Source organism: Procambarus clarkii, chromosome 22 (assembly GCF_040958095.1).
Source record: "Procambarus clarkii isolate CNS0578487 chromosome 22, FALCON_Pclarkii_2.0, whole genome shotgun sequence".
Classification (NCBI taxonomy): domain Eukaryota; kingdom Metazoa; phylum Arthropoda; class Malacostraca; order Decapoda; family Cambaridae; genus Procambarus; species Procambarus clarkii.
This window is the reverse complement of record NC_091171.1, coordinates 14,435,115-14,457,700: the sequence shown is the minus strand read 5'-3', so window position 1 is coordinate 14,457,700 and position 22,586 is coordinate 14,435,115. Positions and strand designations below refer to the sequence as shown.

Genomic DNA, 22,586 nt, shown 5'->3' with positions numbered 1-22,586 from the left:
ATTATATCATTTCTCTCTAGGTGTTCTACCCATTTAGTTTTGATTAGTTTTTCCAATACTTTCACTATTACACTTGTCAATGATACAGGTCTATAATTGAGGGGGTCTTCCCTGCTGCCACTTTTGTAGATTGGAACTATGTTAGCCTGTTTCCACCCGTCTGCTACGATTCCTGTACACAGGGATGCCTGAAAGATCAGGTGAAGTGGAATGCTGAGCTCAGATGCACATTCTCTCAGAACCCATGGTGAAACGCCATCTGGGCCAGCTGTGAGGGATTTGATCTCCTCTCTTGCTGATGTCAGCTCACTTTGCAGGTTGTTAATTGTAATCCTCATTTCCTGCATCTCCTTCCTGAATTCCTCCAGAACTTGGGTTAACATGTCCCTCGTTTGGTCACTTTGGCTGTTCCCTGTGTCCCTGTTGCATCCACCTGCCATTTTGCCCTTGTCAAGAGAGAGAGAGCAAGAATAGTCCTAGTTTGAGTGGGTGTGGTGGGGAGGGGGAGGGGGTGTTTTGGGAGAATGGGAGTGGTGGGGGCGGGGGGGGGGGGGGGGGAGTGTGTTGGGAGAGTGAGATGGGGGTTTAAGAGGTGGGTGAGGTGTAGTCTTCAGATTACGGTGGGGGGGGGGGGATAAGCGGCTTATCTGGGTTCCCAGTGAGCTCACAGTTGCTGTCCCTGTTACCTGTCTACCACAATTGTATTATTGAATGGAATGCAATAGTGTCTATGATATGATATTATATAAACCTTGTACACTGTTGGAGACTTATGAGAGACACTTACCAACCAGCCCCCCACAAGCACTCTAGGCGAATACACGGCGTGTCGTCGGTAATCCTGTGAGGTCTTCAGGTCTCCACGTGGGTCTCGGCTGATGTGAAGATCGACTTCTTGAGGCAGCATCAGTCGCTAGCTATCTTTACTAAATTCACTAAGATAATTCACCACGAGATGTGATCAATGTGTTGCATTACAATGCCACTGTTCAATTTACACTGTCCCGATTCTCACTGCACAGTACACGTGCGTGTGTGTGAGTGTGTGTAAATCACAAAAATTAACACGTGATGAAAAATGTGACAGTGTCAGACCACGGAGGAAGAATTGAAACAGGAAATTCTTTAAGTACTTTCGAATATTAACCCTTTAACTGCGCAACGCGCCTGCAGGCCCAGGCTTCAGGTGTGCAACGCGCCTCCCGGTGTTTGTATTTTTCATGTCCAATTTAAAAGTGGCGCGCGGTGATGTGGGTATGGAATGGATGGCTGGGGGGCCCCACTGATCGTCCGCCATCTTGAAAAAAATCCCAGCATGCCCCGCGGCCGTGGGGAGCCCCGGTTCCCAAGCAGCAACCATGTCTGACGCATCGTCAATGAGCTCCCGTTCCACGGTGACACGCAATCATCGAAAACGACTCTCTGAGGAGGAAATTCGCGATATATTGTACGACAATGGTGATATGGATGATGACCTGGACTATGATCCAGAGAAAGATCTGACACAGAGGTCTGATACGAGTGAGGGGGAAACAGAAGTGGATGATGTGGCGAGCGTGTACGGTACACTCTCCTCGCACGGCCTGTCTCGCCGCCCTGGGTCAACACCGTTATCATCACCACCATCATGAATGTCCCCAGATGCTAGTTCATTATTCAGTGACAGTACATGTGACGAATCTTTCTCGCGGTTCAGCAACATTGGCTCCGATACGAGTAGTGTGGACGACCCCAGTACTAGCAGTGGGGGTGGTACCAGGCGGGGTTTTGCTGCCTCAGCAACACGTGCAGGCAGGCGGCGGCGTGTCTCCTAGCATGACGACAATGGGCCTTCAACATCAGGTATTCGTGGTAGGCCTACGGTATGGAAATCTGCCTCAGCATCAAGCATACTCTCACGCAGCTCCAGCAGCAGAAGCAGATGACGTAGCCGTGGTTTTGGTGCCCGTCGTGGTGTTGGCCGTGGTGTTGGTGCCAACACCAAACCCCCTGGTGTACTTGTGTGGCAGGATTGTGCTACATTTGTGCCCCAAATACTGTACCAACGTTTGATGATACCGATGTTGGTGTTACAGCTTTATTCCCATATACCGGTGATGATATGGCGGACATGGAATATTTCCAGGCATATTTCGACAATGTCTTCATGGACCATCTTGTGACCAAGACAAACACATACGCCCACACCCTCATAGACGGCGGCATATTACCTGCCTCACACCTCACGTGATGGAAGGATACGACAATCGACGAGATGTACGTGTTTCTCGCTCTATATATGATGATGAAACACTCCGAGAAAGCTGTCGTCCAGGACTATTGGAACAAAGACAGCCTTGTTCCATCGCCCATCTTCAACCGGTATATGTCGCAGAATAGATTTCTGTTGATACTGAGGTGCCTGCATTTCGAAAACAATGCAAACGAGGACAGGCAGGACAGACTTTGGAAAGTACACAAGGTATTTAGCGACCTGAGAGGGAAGTTCAGGGATTATTTTGTACCTGGACAGAATGTCGTTATTGACGAGTCGCTGGTATTGTTCAAGGGTAGACTGGCATTCAAACAGTACATCCCTTCCAAGTGGCACCGTTTTGGCCTCAAGTTTTTTGTGCTGTGCGATTGTGAGACTGGTATTGTCCTGAACATGATCTTGTATTCTGGTACAGACGTCGACATACCAGCTCAAGATGAACACGGGTTCTCCGGCAGTGTCATAAAAACCCTGATGGAGCCGTTGCTGAACAAGGTGCATATACTGTTCACGTACAACTATTACACCAGCCCCCTGTTGACCAGATACCTCCTCACCCACAACAACGGCGTATGTAGCACTGTGAAGCTTATCAGGAAGGAAATGTCAGTGTTCAGTATAGGTACAGGTGTGGGTGAGTGCCAGCTGCGCTAGTGTGACAATATGCTGTCAGTGAGGTGGAAGGACAGACGCGAAGTGAATATGCTGACAACGATTCACATCGGTGCCATGTTGGACACTGGCAAGGTCCATTTTCAGACACACAACCCCATGTACAAGCCAGACTGTATCATAGACTATAACGTGAACATGCGCCTCATCGATAAGTGTGACATGATGCTTGGTGGTGTGGAGTGCGTGCGCAGATCAGTGAAGTGGACGGAAAAGTTCTTCTTCCACCTCATAGATGTTGCAGTGCTCAACTGCTACAATACGTACCTGGTGAAGTCCGGCAGAAAATCATCTATACGTACCTTCAGTGCCAGCGTGGTGTCACAGCTGTTGATAAAGTATGGCAAGGAGGGCTCCGTAGTATCCCGTGGGGTGCAAGCAACAATGCCACACGCAGCCCCAGACAGACTGCGGGGTAATGAGAACTTTGGGGTACACATGCTGGAGCATATGCCAGGCACAGTATCACGGGAGAAGGGTAAACATGCATGCATAGTCTGCAGGAACGCCACACACAGACCACAAAAGCGGAGATGCATCAACACCTGGTGCGTGGAGTGCAAGGTGCCACTCTGCCCCGTTGGCTGTTTCGCAGCATATCACACACTCGTGGAATACTGAGTGTGTGTATAGTGTGTGTATATAGTGTGTAATACTGTACAGTGTGTATATATAGTGTACATATAAATATATCTGCATGATATATTAGAAATAAGTGAAGGATAAGTGAACCATTTTGTGATGCACGTAACACAGTGTCTATGGACAGTACGGATGTTCTCCTGCCATAATATGGTGTACGTGATCACCATACATCGGTTCGGCACGTAAAATGTAATAAAATGTATTTGGAACTGTGCGCAAAGAATTGTGCAAAAATATATTCGCGGCAACTCGCACGCCCGGCCCCGGGAGCATACTCCACTGGCGCACGGGGAATGATGACGTCACGCCCCACCTTTCGGACCCCATAGCTGCCAAAGAAAGTACAATTTTGAACTTCCGTTGCTATACCCATATACAGGGAGGGGTTTTTGACACTTTCTGAACAAAAAATAATTTTTTCCCGAGGTTTCATTTCTTGCGCACTGGGGGGTGTCATATTTATAGGCTGCGCAGTTAAAGGGTTAATACATCTTCAGAATGAATGATTCCTTCTGAAGATGTATTAATATACGAAAGTACTTAGGGAATTAACTGTTTCAATTCTTCCTTCGTGGTCTGACATTGTCACATACATACGTACGTACGCACCTACGTACATATGCACATATACGTACACACATATATATATATATATATATATATATATATATATATATATATATATATATATATATATATATATATATATATATATATATATATATATATATATATATATATATATATATATATATATATATATATATATATATATATATATATATATATATATATATATATATATATATATATATATATATATATATATATATATATATATATATATATATATATATATATATATATATATATATATATATATATATATATATATATATATATATATATATATATATATATATATATATATATATATATATATATATATATATATATATATATATATATATATATATATATATATATATATATATATATATATATATATATATATATATATATATATATATATATATATATATATATATATATATATATATATATGTCGTACCTAGTAGCCAGAACGCACTTCTCGGCCTACTATGCAAGGCCCGATTTGCCTAATAAGCCAAGTTTTCCTGAATTAATATATTTTCTCTAATTTTGTTCTTATGAAATGATAAAGCTACCCATTTCATTATGTATGAGGTCAATTTTTTTTATTGGAGTTAAAATTAACGTAGATATATGACCGAACCTAACCAACCCTACCTAACCTAACCTAACCTATCTCTATAGGTTAGGTTTGGTTAGGTAGCCGAAAAAGTTAGGTTAGGTTAGGTAGGTTAGGTCGTCGAAAAACAATTCATGAAAACTTGGCTTATTAGGCAAATCGGGCCTTGCATAGTAGGCATAGAAGTGCGTTCTGGCTACTAGGTACGACATACATACATACATACATGCATGCATGCATGCATGCATGCATGCATGCATGCATGCATGCATACATGCATACATACATACATACATACATACATACATACATACATACATACATACATACATATATATATATATATATATATATATATATATATATATATATATATATATATATATATATATATATGCATATGCATATGCATGCCATCTAAAGGCTCTAGTTATCTCTGAAAACTTTTTCTGAATTACAATACATACAGTAGACTTCCAGTTCTACACAGAGGTATTGACTGAGACTCCATGTCAAAGCAGATCAAGTTATGGAGACATGTTATGTATTTTGTTGAATATCTTAAGGCGAAAATAGGATGCACTCCAAGACAATCTGCATCAGCTCAAAATCAATTGTTTTAAAACACCGCTGTTGGATCATACTGGTGCTAGATTGACACTGGAAAGCATACTTTATCAAATTCAAAATGACCTCTAAAAGATTTATTCAAATACATTCAAAAGCCCTTTTCAAGCCCCTACCAACAGATACAAATATAACTGGTGAAATCCATAAAAGGTTGAAAGAAAACTTAGCCAATCCTCAAGCAATGCCTCGGACCATCCCACCACCTGAACCAAGTAAGATGTGGGGTTGGCTGTTGAGCTCCATCAGGAACATAAACCATTTCCAGGAGAGTACAAAGCTACAAAAGAGAAGCCTCCATTTCTCACTGAAGAGGAAATTACCACTTTCCCAATCCAAAGGTGGAAATAGGAAAAAAACTGCCTGAGACTCGATTCTCTCAGGGAACAAAATAATAAAGTGGAACTAGAAAGGAACACCTGGCAGGATAGGCATGGCAGTATCCTTGTGCCCGAATGTCAGCCAAAGACATGTTGTTAAAGACGGCAGCCAACGCAGCAAACTTATGAACATCATAGGCACGAGAATAGATCGCAGGTTGGCTGGACCAAATAGCCCTGTGGACGACTTGGGAGACCCAAGCCCTGGAACAGGGAAGACGGGAAATCGGGTCAACCCTTAGCGCATCCCCAGCCACAGAAGCCGTGGCACGTAGGTAATGGAAAAGAGTGGCAACCGTACGCAACACATGATGCACCCCCTGCCCTGACCAACCAAGCATCCACCACCCTTTTTCACCAGAAAAAAAGGAGACAGCTGCAACCGGACAAACCTACCACCAGGACCGAAAGAGCAAAAACCCCTGCGCTGGAGGAGAGCTTGAAGCTCCCCGACCCCAAGAGGCCAATAGCAACAGGAAAAAGAGCTTTAGAGAAACAATCCTGAACTGAAGGGGCCACCACAAACCTAGGAGAAGAGAGAAAAGAGAGCACCCAGTCCAAAGACCAGGATGGCTCAGGAGGCATGAGCAGACTGGAGGTGAAACAACGCACGAGAAAGCTTATGGAACAGGGCCCAAGTGACATCCATCTCAAAAGCAAGCTGAAGCAGTTTCCCCAGCACTGTATGATATGAGAAAACACTATTAGGCATCAAATGCCATTCCTGAAAAAGCTAAGAAAGAAAGGTCAAGACAACCCAAACAAAAATGGAAGATAACCTATGAAGAGACAAAATGTGGTGAAAAGAATGCCAGGAAACTTCGTTCTGTCACAAAGACGAAGCTCTTAAGCAGGACACCATCAATAAAGCCACCTGATCACCATACACATGGTGATACCCCCGCGTCAAAAAGACCAGATGCGAAGAGTGGAGGAGTAAATCGAACCAGCCGTGTACTGCACCGGGCCTATCTGCTGAAAGAGGTGGAGCCGCAGAAAACATCTCAGACTGAGACACCGAGCAAGCAGTGCCTGAAACCAAGGCTGGGCTGGCCACCAAGGGGGCCAACAGGACTACTCTCCCTCGTTAAGGTTTCCAACCAAGCCAGGACCCGAAGCAACAGCTGGACCGGGGGAGGGGGAAGAAGTACAGGTAACCCCACCTGGACCAGTCCTGCCGACCGACGAGCAGAGCAATCACTGCACCAACCAGACAACGCCAGCTCCGAAGGAAGCGCCGGCTCAGAAACTGGCCTACCACTACGGAAGGAATCTCAAGTTCTGACATGACTCAGGAGTTCCAAAGGGTGAAAAAGCCAGAGTTCTTCACCCTTCCGAGAAGAGCCCTCAAAAACCTCCGGAAGGTACCGAAGAACCCAAGGGAACCCAGAACCAAACCCGGGGGAGGAGCCGACGACAGATCATACTCATACAGGGAGGGGGGTAAGAAAACCCCTCCACCTGCAACAACAAGCCTTGCAAAGAGGGTACCAACACCCAAGCAGGGTCTAATAGGACCCAAGCCCCCCATGTCAACTCCTCCCCAACCTTGGGATCCTCCATGTCAGGACCCAAGGTAGAGCCAGCCTCCACACCCTGAGCCCCCATAGAAATGGCTGAGTCCAGATGAAAAACAGAAAAGGCGGTGGTCTGTTGGTAAGACCCGGAAGCTACAGCAGGAGGAACCAGCTCAAATGCATCCGTTGCCAACCCAGATGGGGCAGCCCCCAAAGCCACCCAAGTCTCACTTCCATCTAAATCCTGCCCCAAAACCCTCAGACATTTGGAACCCAGGAGCGGGGGGAGGGGAAACAGGACGAACACCACCAACGTAGGAAGGACTCAGGAGCACGGACAAAACCCAAGGCGAAGCAACTAATGCCCCCCAAGTCCAGATCCCTATAACCCAAACAGGGCATCTTCGGGGCATCCGGGTGAGCAACCAACCTAGCACGCAGCAGCAATCAATACCGTGCATGCAACGCTGAAGCTGCCTGTACTAGAACATCAATATCAGTAGAATGGGTAAACTGGAGTACGAGCTAGGAACAAGACTTGCAGAACTTCGGGTCAAAGGTGTCATCGATCCAGCAGGCGGCATGACAGAGGCAAAACAGGCGTGTGTTACCCTGAGACAAGGGGACCGAACAACAATCAACCCCGCACTCGGCGCGTTGAAACCCAGAGGATGCGTCCAAAGGTTCAATGAGCCCAGTTGGGTTTTCCAGGGCCCCTTAGGCTGACTGCTAAGAGAAGCCCAGGCAAGATACTGCTAACCGGTTGGGCCAAAACCACCAAGAGACACTGCTAAAAACTGAATCCTCTGCGATGTGTACAAGCACGGGGGACCTAGGGGAGGACCACCAAAATACCAGAAGGTGGCTCAGAACCAAGAGTACAAACCCCCACCAGGCAAAATAAACAAAAAGAAAACAAAAACCCAGCAAAAGCACGTCTCCAGTAGAAACAAAACCAGCCGCTGTATATAATGGGAGACAAGTTGCACAGTACCTTGCACCCCTATCAGCAATGACACCACTTCCTACTCAAGGTCAAAAAAAAAAAAATGAAAACCCCCTCGGACCCCAAGAGCACGCAATTGCCGAGCAGCAAAAAGATACCTACAGAAGTGGTTCCCTAACACCCTGTGGAGGGGAACCTCAATGAAAAGGCAGTACTTACAAGGAGCTTATGGAAGGTGGCCCTAAGTACATACAGCCCCAGTTACCTAGTTGATACCTGGTTGATGGGGTTCTGGGAGTTCTTCTACTCCCCAAGCCCGGCCCGAGGCCAGGCTCGACTTGTGAGTCTGGTCCACCAGGCTGTTGCTTGGAGCGGCCCGCAAGGCCACATACCCACCACAGCCCGGCTGATCCGGAATTTCTCTTAGAAAACCATCCAGTTTTCTCTTGAAGATGTCCACGGTTGTTCCAGCAATATTTCTTATAGTCGCTGGGAGGACGTTGAACAACCGCGGACCTCTGATGTTTATACAGTGCTCTCTGATTGTGCCTATGGCACCTCTGCTCTTCACTGGTTCAATCTTGCATTTTCTTCCATATCGTTCACTCCAGTACATTGTTATTTTATTGTGTAGATTTGGGACCTGACCCTCCAGTATTTTCCATGTGTATATTATTTGGTATCTCTCTTGTCTCCTTTCTAGAGAGTACATTTGGAGAGCTTTAAGACGATCCCAATAATTTAGGTGTTTTATCTCGTCTATGCGTGCCGTATATGTTCTCTGTATTCCCTCTATTTCAGCAATCTCTCCTGCTCTGAAGGGGGAAGTGAGTACTGAGCAGTACTCAAGACGGGACAACACAAGTGACTTGAAGAGTACAACCATTGTGATGGGACTGATGACTTACTCCTGGCCTGCGCACCACACCGCAGACAAACACCATAAGACTGCACAGAATGACAGGCCAGAGTCGATGACCACCACAGTTAGACATCAGCTGTGAACTGAGTGCTGGAGCAGCCCCATCCCAATGGGAGGGGGCTATGCAGACGAGCGGCAAATGAGCAAATGTAGTGACATTTGCTCATTTTAGTTTAGGAGTTCTTCCCTATCAATTTTATCGATTCCTGTTAATATTTTGTACGTAGTGATCATATCGCCTCTGTTTCTTCTATCTTCTAGTTTTTGCATATTTAATGCCTCTAACCTCTCCTCGTAGCTCTTGGCCTTCAGTTCTGGGAGCCACTTAGTGGCATGCCTTTGTACCTTTTCCAGTTTGTTTATGTGCCTCTTAAGATATGGGCACCATACAACCACTGCATATTCCAGCTTTGGTCTAACAAAAGTCGTGAACAATTTTTTTAGTATTTTGCCATCCACATACTTAAAAGCAATTCTGAAGTTAGAAAGTGTAGCATAGGCTCCTCGCACAATGTTCTTAATGTGGTTCTCAGGTGAAAGTTTTCTATCTAGAACCACCCCTAGATCCCTTTCTTTGTCAGAATTCTTTAAACATTTCTCACATAATCTATAGGTTGTGGGGGGTCTATGTTCTCCTATTCCATATTCCATAACATGGCATTTAGTAACATTAAATTCCATTTGCCAAATGGTGCTCCATATACTTATTTTGTCCAGGTCTTCTTGAAGGGCATGACAATCTTCTAGGTGTCTTTTCTTCCCTATTATCTTAGCATCAACAGCAAACATGTTCATATAATTCTGTATACCAAATGGTAGATCATTTATGTAGACAATAACATCACTGGTGCAAGAACTGAACCCTGTGGTACTCCACTTGTGACATTTCTCCAGTTCGATACATTGTCTCTGATTTTCTAGTTTCCAGAACAACCTTTTATGTGGAACTCTGTCGAAAGCCTTTTTTAGTTCCAGATAGATGCAGTCAACCCAACCATCTCTTTCCTGTAAAATCTCTATGGCTCGATCATAGAAACTGAGTAAATTCGATACACAGGATCTTCCAGAACGAAAACCATACTGTCTGTCTGATATTATATCATTTCTCTCCAGGTGTTCTATCCATTTAGTTTTGATTAGTTTTTCCAATACTTTCACTATTACACTTGTCAATGATACAGGTCTATAATTAACCCTTAAACTGCGCAACGCGCCTGCAGGCTCACTGTCTGGTTTGCGCAACGCGCCTCCGGGTACTAGTATTTGTATTTTTCATGTTCCATTCAAAACTCCCGCGGCTACATGGGGTTCACATCAGCTTCCTCAGGGCTCTTGTAAACAGACGCCATCTTTAAAAAAAATCGTGGTCCACATTCCCGGGTGTGGGAGCCTCAGTAGTGTGTGAGCAACCAAGGCTGGCGCTCACAGCATGAGCGCACAGCACTGCTGTTCAGCATGTGACCACAGCATCGCCTAATAATGTCAAAATATATATATAACTTGTATTATTTAGCTATGATAGTGTTATATTAGAGCCTGAGTGTGATAATGACTGGGTACAATGTTCAAATATCAGTGATTCAATGCTGTTCACGATGTTCACAGCGCTAGCCACAGCACCACAGCATTATTTCGTTCATCTAGGAATCTTCAAATGATTTTTTAGGTTCCTTTTCAAAATAAACGTGTGGTCAATTATTCATTTACAGGAATTAGTGACCAGGATTGTGATAATAGCAGGATTGTGGTTATAATTAGCGTTGTGCGTAGTATTGTGGAAGGAGGAATTTTGATGAGGGAGGGAGGGCGAGAATTGAGGTAGCCTCATTGTGTGTGTGTGGCTGCCACTCTTGTTTTGCTCACCATACTAGCTTAGTGGTTCACTATGGGCAACACATATGTACATGGGTATATATAGTGTGTGTATATAGTGTAAGAACAGCAACAGGAGAATGTTGAGAGGAGCTATTTTGGTGAGGGAGGTGACGTAATCGTAGCGTCGTCTGCTGTGTGATTTTTCATGCAGTGTATGGTGGCCACTGTACTGTTTGGACACAATACCGGCTTACTTGCATAGTTCTGGTAAATAAAACATGTAGATAGGTATATAGAACATGTGTAATAAGAACTATAACAATATGGTGGGAGGAGCAATGTTGGCGAGTAAGATGTTGGAGTGAGGGAGACTGGCTGGGTGTGGCTGCTCTCACTCGAGGTGTTCTGAATGTGTTCATGGCCAAATGCTCCTATTGGCCCATACGAGGCAGCTGCTATTGGCCCATACGGGGCAGCTGCTATTGGCCCATACGAGGCAGCTGCTATTGGCCCATACGAGGCAGCTGCTATTGGTCCATACGGGGCAGCTGCTATTGGCCCATACGGGGCAGCTGCTATTGGCCCATACGGGGCAGCTGCTATTGGCCCATACGAGGCAGCTGCTATTGGTCCATACGGGGCAGCTGCTATTGGCCCATACGGGGCAGCTGCTATTGGCCCATACATGGCAGCTGCTATTGGCCCATATGAGGCAGCTGCTATTGGCCCATACGGGGCAGCTGCTATTGGCCCATACGGGGCAGCTGCTATTGGCCCATACGGGGCAGCTGCTATTGGCCCATACGGGGCAGCTGCTATTGGCCCATACGAGGCAGCTGCTATTGGCCCATACGAGGCAGCTGCTATTGGCCCATACGAGGCAGCTGCTATTGGTCCATACGAGGCAGCTGCTATTGGCCCATACGAGGCAGCTGCTATTGGCCCATACGGGGCAGCTGCTATTGGCCCATACGGGGCAGCTGCTATTGGCCCATACGGGGCAGCTGCTATTGGCCCATACGGGGCAGCTGCTATTGGCCCATACGAGGCAGCTGCTATTGGCCCATACGAGGCAGCTGCTATTGGCCCATACGAGGCAGCTGCTATTGGCCCATACGAGGCAGCTGCTATTGGCCCATACGAGGCAGCTGCTATTGGCCCATACGAGGCAGCTGCTATTGGCCCATACGAGGCAGCTGCTATTGGCCCATACGAGGCAGCTGCTATTGGCCCATACGAAGCAGCTGCTACGCGATGTTCTGAATGTGTTGATGGTAAATGTATATAGTGTGTGACAGTGTATAGTGAGTACATATGTTGTAAATATACATAAATGAACATGAAACATTGGTGTGAATAACTGTATGATGGGAGGAGCAATGTTGGCGAATACAATGTTGGAGAAGTGAGGGAGGGCTGGCTGGGTGTGGCAGCTCTCACTCGCGGTGTTCTGAACGTGTTGATGGTGAATGTATATAGTGTGTGACAGTGTATAGTGTGTAAATAGATTGTATATATACACAAATTAGCATGATACATAGTAAATATGTGCTGCATATGTGTACACAAGTTTCATGCACATAACACAGTGTCTACGGACAGTACGGATGTTGTACTGCGATATTATAGTGTACGTGTTCATTATACATTGGATTGGCACATAAAAACAATGAAAATGTATTTGGAAAGGTGCGCAAAAAATAAACGAAAATATATTCGCGGCAACTCGCCCCGAGCGCCCCACCGCCCCCGAGAGCTTATGGCACGGGCGCACGGGGAATGATGACGTCATGCCCCAACTTCCGGACCCCATAGCAGCCAAAGTAAGTACAATTTCGACTTTTTTTTTACATACCCATACTGAGGGAAGGGTTTTTGATACTTTAAAAAGAAAAAAGAATTTTTTCCAGAGAATTTATTTCCTGCGCACTGCGGGGGTGTCACATTTGGAGGCAACGCAGTTAAGGGGTTAAGGGGGTCTTCCCTACTGCCCCTTTTGTAGATTGGAACTATGTTAGCCTGTTTCCACACGTCTGCTACGATTCCTGTACACAGGGATGCCTGAAAGATCAGGTGCAGTGGAATACTGAGCTCAGATGCACATTCTCTTAGAACCCATGGTGAAACTCCATCTGGACCAACTGCTTTGTTCTTACTTAGCTCCTTTAGCATATTTTCCACTTTATCTCTAGACACCTCTATGTGCTCTATGTTGTTCTCTGGAATTCTTATTGTATCTGGTTCTCTGAAGATCTCATTGTGTACAAACACACTTTGGAACTTTTCGTTTAATGTTTCACACATTTCCTTTTCATTTTCCGTGTATCTGTCCCCCATTTTCAACCTCTGAATATTATCCTTTACCTGCAGCTTACTTTTAATGAATTTATAGAAAAGGCCTGGATCTGATTTACATTTGTCTGCTATACCGCTCTCAAAGTTCCTCTCTGCCTTTCTCCTTACTGACGTGTAGTTGTTTCTTACATCTTTATATCGCTAGTATGTTTGGGGGTTTGGCCTCTTCCTATAATGATTCTATGCTTGTATCTTTTGATCTCTGGCCCTCTCGCAATTTCTGTTGAACCAACCCTGTTTCCTAGGTCTGCATGTCTGCTTTGGTATGAATGTTTGTGCACCTTCATCATATATTGTGCAAAATTTGGCATACATCTCATTTACTTGCCTAGCAACAAGTCTCTCCAATTATACCCAAGAAAATGTGTGTGTGTGTGTGTGTGTGTGTGTGTGTGGGGGGGGGGGGGGGGGGAAACAAACTTCAGCCACCAAGCAAGAGCTTACAGCCTCTGACAACTCTCCTGTGAGTGCCCACTCAAGTATAGACCCTAATGTGTTAGGGTCCTGCAGTCAGAGGATGAAGGAAGTAAGGCCCGGGTACACAACAGTCACAGCTGCAGCAGCTGGAACTTACATGATCGGGGTCTGAGACAAGTTCTGTAATGCTTCTTCAAAGCAGAGAATAAAGACTCCAACTACATCTAAATTAAACTCCTAAGGCTGATATATACTTTGCTGCTTCATAAGCTGTCTGCCCAAAAGGTGGACCAAGCAAGATACCTACTACACATGGCAGATTAAGCAAACCCAAAGATGAAACTTACCTAGAGCCCAATAGACGAAAAGCCATCGGCAAAATGGTCGAATGTTAGGGGGTCAAGAAATATTGTGCAGTACAGTATGACCACTTTTTCTGAGAAGGACCCTCAGTTTACCCTTATTCACTCAACAGTAATTGGAGACCTAGTTTTAAACTAACCAGCAGGTCATGTTCCAGAAAAACTAGTAGGGTAATGTTTAAGATTAGGTATGGGCAAGGAACTTTCAAATCCTGCTAACTGTTCCCCTGCTATCCATGCGTGTGCCCCCCATTAGTTAAGTGTGTGTCTAATTGTTTCCTAGTTTTCTACTCATGTGATTTAAGTCCCTAAGGTCATCCCCTTGGAGCATGTTTTGGATTATCTGGGTGGTTGGTTCTGTTTCTGGTGGAGTCCTCACTCTCTAGTAAAATGCCTTTAGCTTTCTAGTTGGGTACCCAGGTTTCCTGGTTGGTTTTCCCAGGTCTCTGGACTATTCTATGCCCCAGGCCCCAAGCTTCTATGCCATTTATTTCCTGAATCGCAAGAGGCATACCTCAATTCCCCAATTTGTCTTCAGAAAAGTGTGCCACCAAACACCTTCTATCTGTGTGGTTTTGGGGTTTTTCTGAATGTATCTTCTGAATTACTGAGGGTCCCCTTTGTTTCTGACTGGGCTCCCAATTCTACATTTATGCTCCTAGGCTATGGATGTGTTCCAGCTCTTTGGAGGCCTACATGGTCCCTCAGAACATGCCTCTTTTTTTTCATAGTACAATCATCTGAAATGGGGAATATCTTGTGAATTCCTCTGTTCTGTTGTTCTTCTTCTGTTCTGATTCTTAACAGTTGTGGCCTGGGAAATGTTATCTAATTCACCCAGATGACTCCCTTAGTTTTTTCCTGGTGAGAGGGCCCTGCTTCTCTTGATGCGATCATTGAGTTTTTCTGAGCCTCTTGGAAAATGGTCTGATTTTCTGGCAGTCTCTTCAGTTATACATCTGGAGGTTCTCTGTAAAATACAGTACACTGGTTTTCAGGCTGTTTTCTTGGCTCTCCACCCAAGTCATGACTGTCAATCTCTTCTTTCCCTGACACATGATGTGGTTTGCTACTTTGTGCATCTCTTGGTCTTACTGACTGGCTACTTGCTTCTCATGCCCTGCACCTTCATGTTTCTAGTGCCTCACTTGCATTTCCTAATATTTTCATCCTATGTGCTGGGTGGTTGGCAGTCTTAAGTTCAGCAGCTTATTTATAAGGTGGTTTCAATACTTGGGATGAGTCTTGTCCTTCTCTTCTCCATCTGGTGGTTACCCAGGATCTGTTTTACTCACTCCTTGTAGCCCAAGATCTGGAGCCCTCTCCTATTCTGCCATCTGGGAATAGGTGTCAGCATCCTAAGTGGTGATTTTTGGTTCATGGTAAACTTTGGCATGGAGGTATGTGTCTTTTAGGGCTATTTTTCCTCCTTGCCCCATTTTTTTGTGCTTCACCAGCCAATCTTCAAAACTTATTGGCTAGTTCTATGTGACCTTTTGCATCCACTCTCTCGGTTGGTTGTACTTTTTCGGGTTGTTTGGAAGCATCTGTCTGATCTGTAATGTTTGCAAGTATGGTTCATCTTGCCACTTCCGCCAGAGCTCGAGCCAACTTTCCTTGGCCTCACCTTTTCCTTACACATTATGTTGTCCAGGGAGAAGTTAGATGTGTGGAGACCTCTGGTCAGTACTTGTATCTCTTTTGTTTGTGCCTTCTATTGCATGATGGGGCTCTGTGTTCACACCAGAGTTTGGTTTAATTTGGCTTTTAGGGCCTTGTGTGCCCTGAATTTAATGACACACCCATCCTCTTGCTTCCCTTAAGGAAAGGTAGACCTCCTGGCTCCTTGGTGGATGGTTGAGCCTTGGTTTCAGGCACTTCTTGCTCGATTTCCAAACCAGGTGTTTTTCCGAGGCTCCTGCTTCTTGCAGAAGATCAGCGCAATGACGTACTTCACTGGTTTGACCTTCTCCACTCTTTGCGTCTGGACTTTTTGATGAATCTTTATTGCCATCTATATGGTGAGCATGTGACTACTTTGATGGTGTCTCACATGCGGTTGTCTTCATGGAGGCAGAATGAATTTTCTTTGTACTCTTTTCGCCACTTCCTTTCACTTCATTGTTGCTCTTCTATTTATGAGCATGTAATGCTCTTGTTTCTTTCTTGGCTTTTTCTTGATTGACATCCCATGCAGAATACTGTCGCCTCATATCATGTGACGCTGGCAAAGCTTCTGCAGCTTACATTCGGCACTGATACTACCGCGGAGGTGTTTCGCTGGCTGTTTCGCTCATTGTTTCTCCTTCAGCCTGCTAAATGTGCCACCCAAGCCTGCTTGATCTTTGAACTGCGTTGCTTCTTTTCTGTCCACCTCTCAGTTTACAGTGTCTTTTCAGTCTGTGACTTTTTCTAAAGCTCTCTTTTTGGTGGCTCTTGAATCCAATTGTCGGGCTGAAGAGCTTAATGCTCTCCTCCAGAGGTGGGTTTTTATTCTTTTGGCCTCTGGTGGGTGTTTTGTTCATTGGCAGGCAGCTCCCCCTTTTCTGGCAAAAAAACTAGTCGACCAGTTTTCTGAGGGGTAACTTTGGGTGTCGATGTTGGTTGATTCGACCAACTTATCATACGCTGTGTCCAACGGCAGTTCTCTGCCACTAACTTCACCCCCCTCACCCCCTACCAACAATTTTGTGGGTGGGGGGAGAAGGGTGAAAAAAAATAAAATGAAAGGAAAGATTAAGATGAAAGGTAAGAAAAGATGAAGGTAAGAATAAAAGGAAGGTAAAAATGAGATAAAAGGCAAGAATAAGAAAAAGAAAGAACTAAGAGAATCAGGTAACGGAAATGTAAGAAGTAGGGAAAAAAGGAAGAACAACATGAAAAGGTATAAATAAGAAAAAGTTTGAAAAACAGTTAGGAGAAATAAAGAAAAACTACAAGATGGCAAATTGCAAAGGGGAAAAAAACCTAGTAGCATAACAGAAAAAAAGGAAAAAGAGGGTAGAGGGGGCAAAGTTCAAGTCAGATCACATTTATTAAGGTGAAAGCATTTAAGTATGTACTGTGAAAGGGAATAATAAAGCCACGACTAAGATTTGTGTTGGGTATGTTGTGTATCAGAGCCGATTAGACAAGACACCGTCTTCGAAGAGTAGAGTCATTAAAGATTATTTCAGAAGATGACCAATGTGTAGGAAGATTTAGAGTCCCTAACATGACAGAAGAGAGCATTGTTTGTGTCTGCAGATTAACACACAAAAGAAGTGTTAAGTCTGCAGACACTAAAGTTTGTCTAGTGTTACTTTTAGTTGCCTTGTCACTTCTCTTTAGACAAATCTGGTTCTCATTTGTAGACCTTGTGGAACTTGATAAATTTTTATTTTTTTTAATCCCAGCAAGTTGAAATAACTTTTACATTTGCATATAATTAGGACTTGTAAAGTACTGAACAAAAAATGGTTTAAAATTTTATTGTGTGTAGTAGTAGTGTGTTAAATCGCACTGTGCAGAACTGGGAGTATACCGTACCTTCCTCAGATGCAACTATTTCTTACTGTAATACATCCATCAATAATTTATCCATAATTCCATTTCGATAACACATAAGTACTGTATGTATGCTTTAAGCTATTTCAAACTAATATTGTTAAATTCTTTAACACACCTAACATACTACATCAATTACAATACTGAAAAAATTTAACCTAATCATACACTATAAACCTTCAAGGTAGTGCAACTCATTCACTCCCTTTTCTCTTGAATTCCTGACCAATCATCACAATTCTAAATATTCAATATATATGCACTGACTACAATAAAATACAAGTGACTTAAATACAATGCAATATTATGATTATGCACTTACCGAGGCAAATGATACTGGAGACAGGGACATTCCTTCAATTGTAGCACGTAATTCATCAACACTCGCTGACATTGGTGCACTCCCATTACTTATTGGTTTGATCTCAACGTGAATTTTTTTGTCTGCCTCTACATCTGTCCAAGAAAATCTATAATGTAATTAAATAATTAAAAAAAAACAGCATTGAATGTAATGAAACACCATTTTCTGGGTGAGTTCCGGAGGCTTCCCGGAGCTATTCAGGCTGAATGGAAATGTATAACTTTCTGGCATCAGTCAATGCATGGAGTTCTTGACTACCGGGGACCACGAGCCAGAATCTGGCCCCCTCTAGAGAGGCACGAGGAGCAATGGCCTGTAGAGACCCCCCTTATGATTGGGAGCATTCTATGTCTGCCACTGACCGGGACAGGCATCCAGAAAGGTAGGCGCCCCAAAACAAATCCCTATTCTGGTAAACTATTGCGACCGAAGACCGAACAAGTGGAGAGAACTCCCCAAACGAAAATTAGCAAACAATCCTGACGTCATCATGTCGCCGCGCCGCTGTCTGCGCATTCCCCCACCCCCTCCCTGGGAGGGGGTAGGGGGGAGCCCCAGACCCCACCGTCGGCGACCCAACCGTTAGCTCTTAGGCTGGATGTCAAAAACGTGAAAACACCGCCGACCGGAGGGAGGGAGGGATGCTGGGGAGCCTCCGGGAACTTACCCAGAAAATGGCGTTTCATTACATTCAAAGCTGGTTTTCTGGGGGAGCCCCGTCGGCTCCCCCCAGTCGGAGCCGGTCGGCCAAGCGGACAGCACGCTGGACTTGTGATCCTGTGGTTCCTGAGTTCGATCCCGGGCGCTGGCGAGAAACAATGGGCAGAGTTTCTTTCACCCTATGCCCCTGTTACCTAGCAGTAAAATAGGTACCTGGGTGTTAGTCAGCTGTCACGGGCTGCTTCCTGGGGGTGGAGGCCTGGTCGAGGACCGGGCCGCGGGGACACTAAAAAGCCCCGAAATCATCTCAAGATAACCTCCCCGGAGCTAACTAGCCAAATATAAGGAAAAAACAGAGACTTACCCGGGAAGCGATCCGTCTTCACTCCTCAACGCGAAGTTGAGACAACTGGCTGCAACCACCAACCCAATGCAAAGCAGGCCCAACCAAGCCAAGGAACATTCACCAGGTAGCGAGCGTCCAGGACCCTGTTCGATCTCCAAAAACCCCGGGCCCGAATGTCCACCCAAGACATGTTGCCAAATACGGCAGCCAAAGCAGCAAATTTACAAACGTCATGGGCCCGGGGAAAAACTGCAGGATGGCTACACTTAATAACCCTGCGGACGACCTGAGAGACCCGAGCCCAAGAACAGGGAAGAAGGGAAACCGGATCAACCCAGAGCATATCCCAAGCAACAGAAGTTATGGTGCGCAAATAACAGCGGAGAGCCACAACTGGACACAACACATAATGCACCGACGGCCTGACCAACCAAGCATCATCAACCCACGGCCCCCTCCGGAATGCAGCCGTCTCATTCTTCGCCAGAAAAGAGGGAGACGGCTGCAAATGAACAAAACGACCACCAGGACCGAAAGAGCAGAAACCTCTGCGCTGGAGGAGAGCATGAAGCTCCACAACCCAACCCCCAGAGGCCAATGCCAAAAGGAAAAGAGCCTTAGAAAAACAATCCCGAACAGAAGGGGTCGCAACAAACCAAAGAGAAGAGAGAAACGAGAGCATGCGGTCCAAGGACCAAGACGGCTCAGGCAGCGCATGAGCAGGCTGGAGGTGAAACAACGCACGAGACAGCTTGCAAAACGGGGCAGAAGTAATATCAACACCGAAAGCAAGCTGAAGCGGCTCCGCCAACGCCGAACAATACGAGGCGACAGTATTTGGCATATGATGACGGTCCTGAAACAACCAAGAGAGAAAAGACAGAACAACCCTATCAGAGACCGAAGAATACTGACGCAGTGATAGGAAAAACCGGAAGGACCGCCAGGAAACTTCATACTACCGCTGAGACGAAGCACGCAGGTGGGAGGCCAACAATGAAGCCACCTGAGCACCATACAAGGAATGATAAACCCAAGTCAAAAACACCAGACATGAAGACTCGAGGAGAAGACCGAACCAGCCTCGTACAGGGCTGGACCTATCTGCTGAAAGAGGCGGAGCCGTGGGAAGACCCTTGGGTTAGGACACCAAGCAAGCAGCGCCTGAAACCAAGGCGGGGCCAGCCACCAAGGAGTCAGAAGGACAACTTGACCCTGGTAAGTCTCCAAGCGAGTCGGGACCTGGAGCAACAGCGGAACCGGGGGAAAGAGGTACAGGTAACCCCACCCCGCCCAGTCCTGCTTAAAGGCATCGACCCCGACGGCCTCGCAGTCGGGGAAGGGCGCCACATATACCGGGAGACGCCTCGACAACGCCAACGAGAAGAGATCCACATTCGGAGTCCCAAACATCCTGCACAGCCAACTGAAGGAGTCGGTGTCGACCGGCCATTCCGTGGAAAGGGGAAGGAACCAGGACAGGCCAGTCCGTCAGGAGAGCCAAACCCCGAGAACTCGGCAGACGAGTCACCCCGAAGCGACCAGCACCAAAGAGCCAAGGACCACATCGAACCCCCGCAGTTCAGGCAATGAACCACCGGGGAGCCATCCGAATGGAGCCTGATCGTCGATCTGCGAGCGACTTGAACCCTCTGGAGCAACATCCACACCGCCTCGAACTCCCACACCGTGCTGTGAGCCCAATGGAAGGACAGGCCCAACGGAAGGACAGACCCCACTGCCCCTGGCCGGCCTGGTGAGCAGGGGTCACAAAACCCCAGCCAAGAGACGACACGTCCGTGTACACATTGGGCGAGGACTCGGGAAGGCGCCAAGGCACCAAACCCCGAAAAACCCGAACAGAAAGCCGGCAACGCAGCAACCGACGCTAAGCCCCCGGGGGCCGAACCCAACAATTGCGAGAGACGGAAAGGCTGTCCCCAAAGGAACCAGAACAGCCGATGAAGCCACACCCAACCCGGCGGGTAGACCATCATGGCAAAGTTCAGGCTCTCGCACAAACTCTCGAGCAACCGCCTCGTGACCCGAGAACCCCTCAGAAACAGGCGAAGGCGGGACAGCAGGCGCAACAGAGCCGCCGGAGGTAGAAACAAGGAAGCAGTGCAAGCGTCCCAAACCAGACCCAGTCAAGATCGAACCTGAGAGGGAACCAGATGGGACTTCCTCCAGTTCACCAAGAACCCAAACCTGGCGAGCTGGGAAGAACCAAATCCCTGGCGAGCAGACACGCGGACCGGCTGGAAGCCCAAACTGGCCAGTCATTGATGTAGTCCAGAACCTGAACACCTAGCAAATGCAGGCGGGTCACCATGACCCGAGTAAGGCATGTGAAAACACGAGGTGCCAGATTCAAGCAGAAGGGGAAGACAACGAAAGCGGTAACCTTGATGCCCCACAACAATACCGAGCCAGTCCCTAAACCCCGGATGAACCGGGACGTGCCAACACGCGTCCCTGAGGTCCAGGGACACCATCCAAGCACCCTGCTCCAAGAGAAGACGGACCTGGGACATCGTACAGTATCCACTCAATTTAACAGCCTCTTTTATACCGATCTGCCGGTAATAATGACCGGGTTTGGGAGACCGGTATCTAGAGCCTCATATACCGGTCTGATGGTGGATATTACCGAAGGTCGGTATTGGGTTTGTTTCGGCATCAGGGGATCCTCACATGGCAAGCAGGCCGCCTACCTCTATCATCCCCTCGCTCACCCTCACTGAACCTCTCCCCCACTCCCTCCCACCCTGCTCCCCCCCCTTCCCAAGACCGTTCTGGGAAATGGCTCAGTACATTCCCAGCCAGCCAGAGACAGCCTGGAGAATCTTCATCTAATACAATAAAGCATTCATGAAACAAGTATTTTATAACTTTTTATTATCCTAATAATATTACTAAACAAAATCTGCAACTAAAAATATATATGATGTACATACATCCAGAATTTAAGAAACATCTGTTTAACTGGATCAAGTGCATTAGGCTTATCAGTGAGCCGGTCTACCACCGACACACCTCCCCCCCTCTACACCCATACACACTCTGCTTCACCACAATTCAACACCCATCCCTGCCTCCATCCCTCCCTCCCTCCTTCCATCCCTCCCTCCATCCATCCCTCTCTCCATCCGTTACTCCCTCCCTCCTTCCATCCCTCCCTCCCTCCCTTCTTCCCTCCCTCCATCTATCCCTCCATCGTTCCATTCATCCCTTCATCCATCCATCCATCCATCCATCTCCATTCTCTCCCTTCCTGCCTACCTCCCAGCCTCTGCCTGCCTGCCTCCCTCCCTGCCTACCTCCCAGCCTCTTCCTGCCTACATTTCAGCCTTTCCATCCCTGCCTGCCTGTCCATCCACCCACCAGTCAACCATCACTGACACAATCAGTGCATTTGGAGCCAACATGGTGCACGGATGTTCCTTGATTGTGCAGATATGTCCAACAAAGTCACGGAATGAACACTTCAGCTTCTTGACAAATCAAAACAATGTGCTGTGACT

The 22,586-nt window shown here is 46.3% G+C and overlaps 1 protein-coding gene across 12 annotated transcripts in view; it reads right to left on the bottom strand.

Moving 5' to 3' along the window:
- LOC123757546 (F-BAR domain only protein 2) overlaps nucleotides 1–22,586 on the bottom strand; it is a 375,820-nt gene that overhangs the window by 189,797 nt on the left and 163,437 nt on the right. For all 12 annotated transcript variants that reach the window (XR_011229389.1, XR_011229388.1, XR_011229387.1 and 9 more), the window contains exon 10: nucleotides 18,015–18,148. Coding sequence is in view for 9 of the 12 variants with exons in the window: in XM_069329477.1 (XP_069185578.1) it covers nucleotides 18,015–18,148 (134 nt within the window). In the remaining 3 variants the exon portion in view is untranslated. The remainder of the gene's footprint in view (nucleotides 1–18,014; nucleotides 18,149–22,586) is intronic.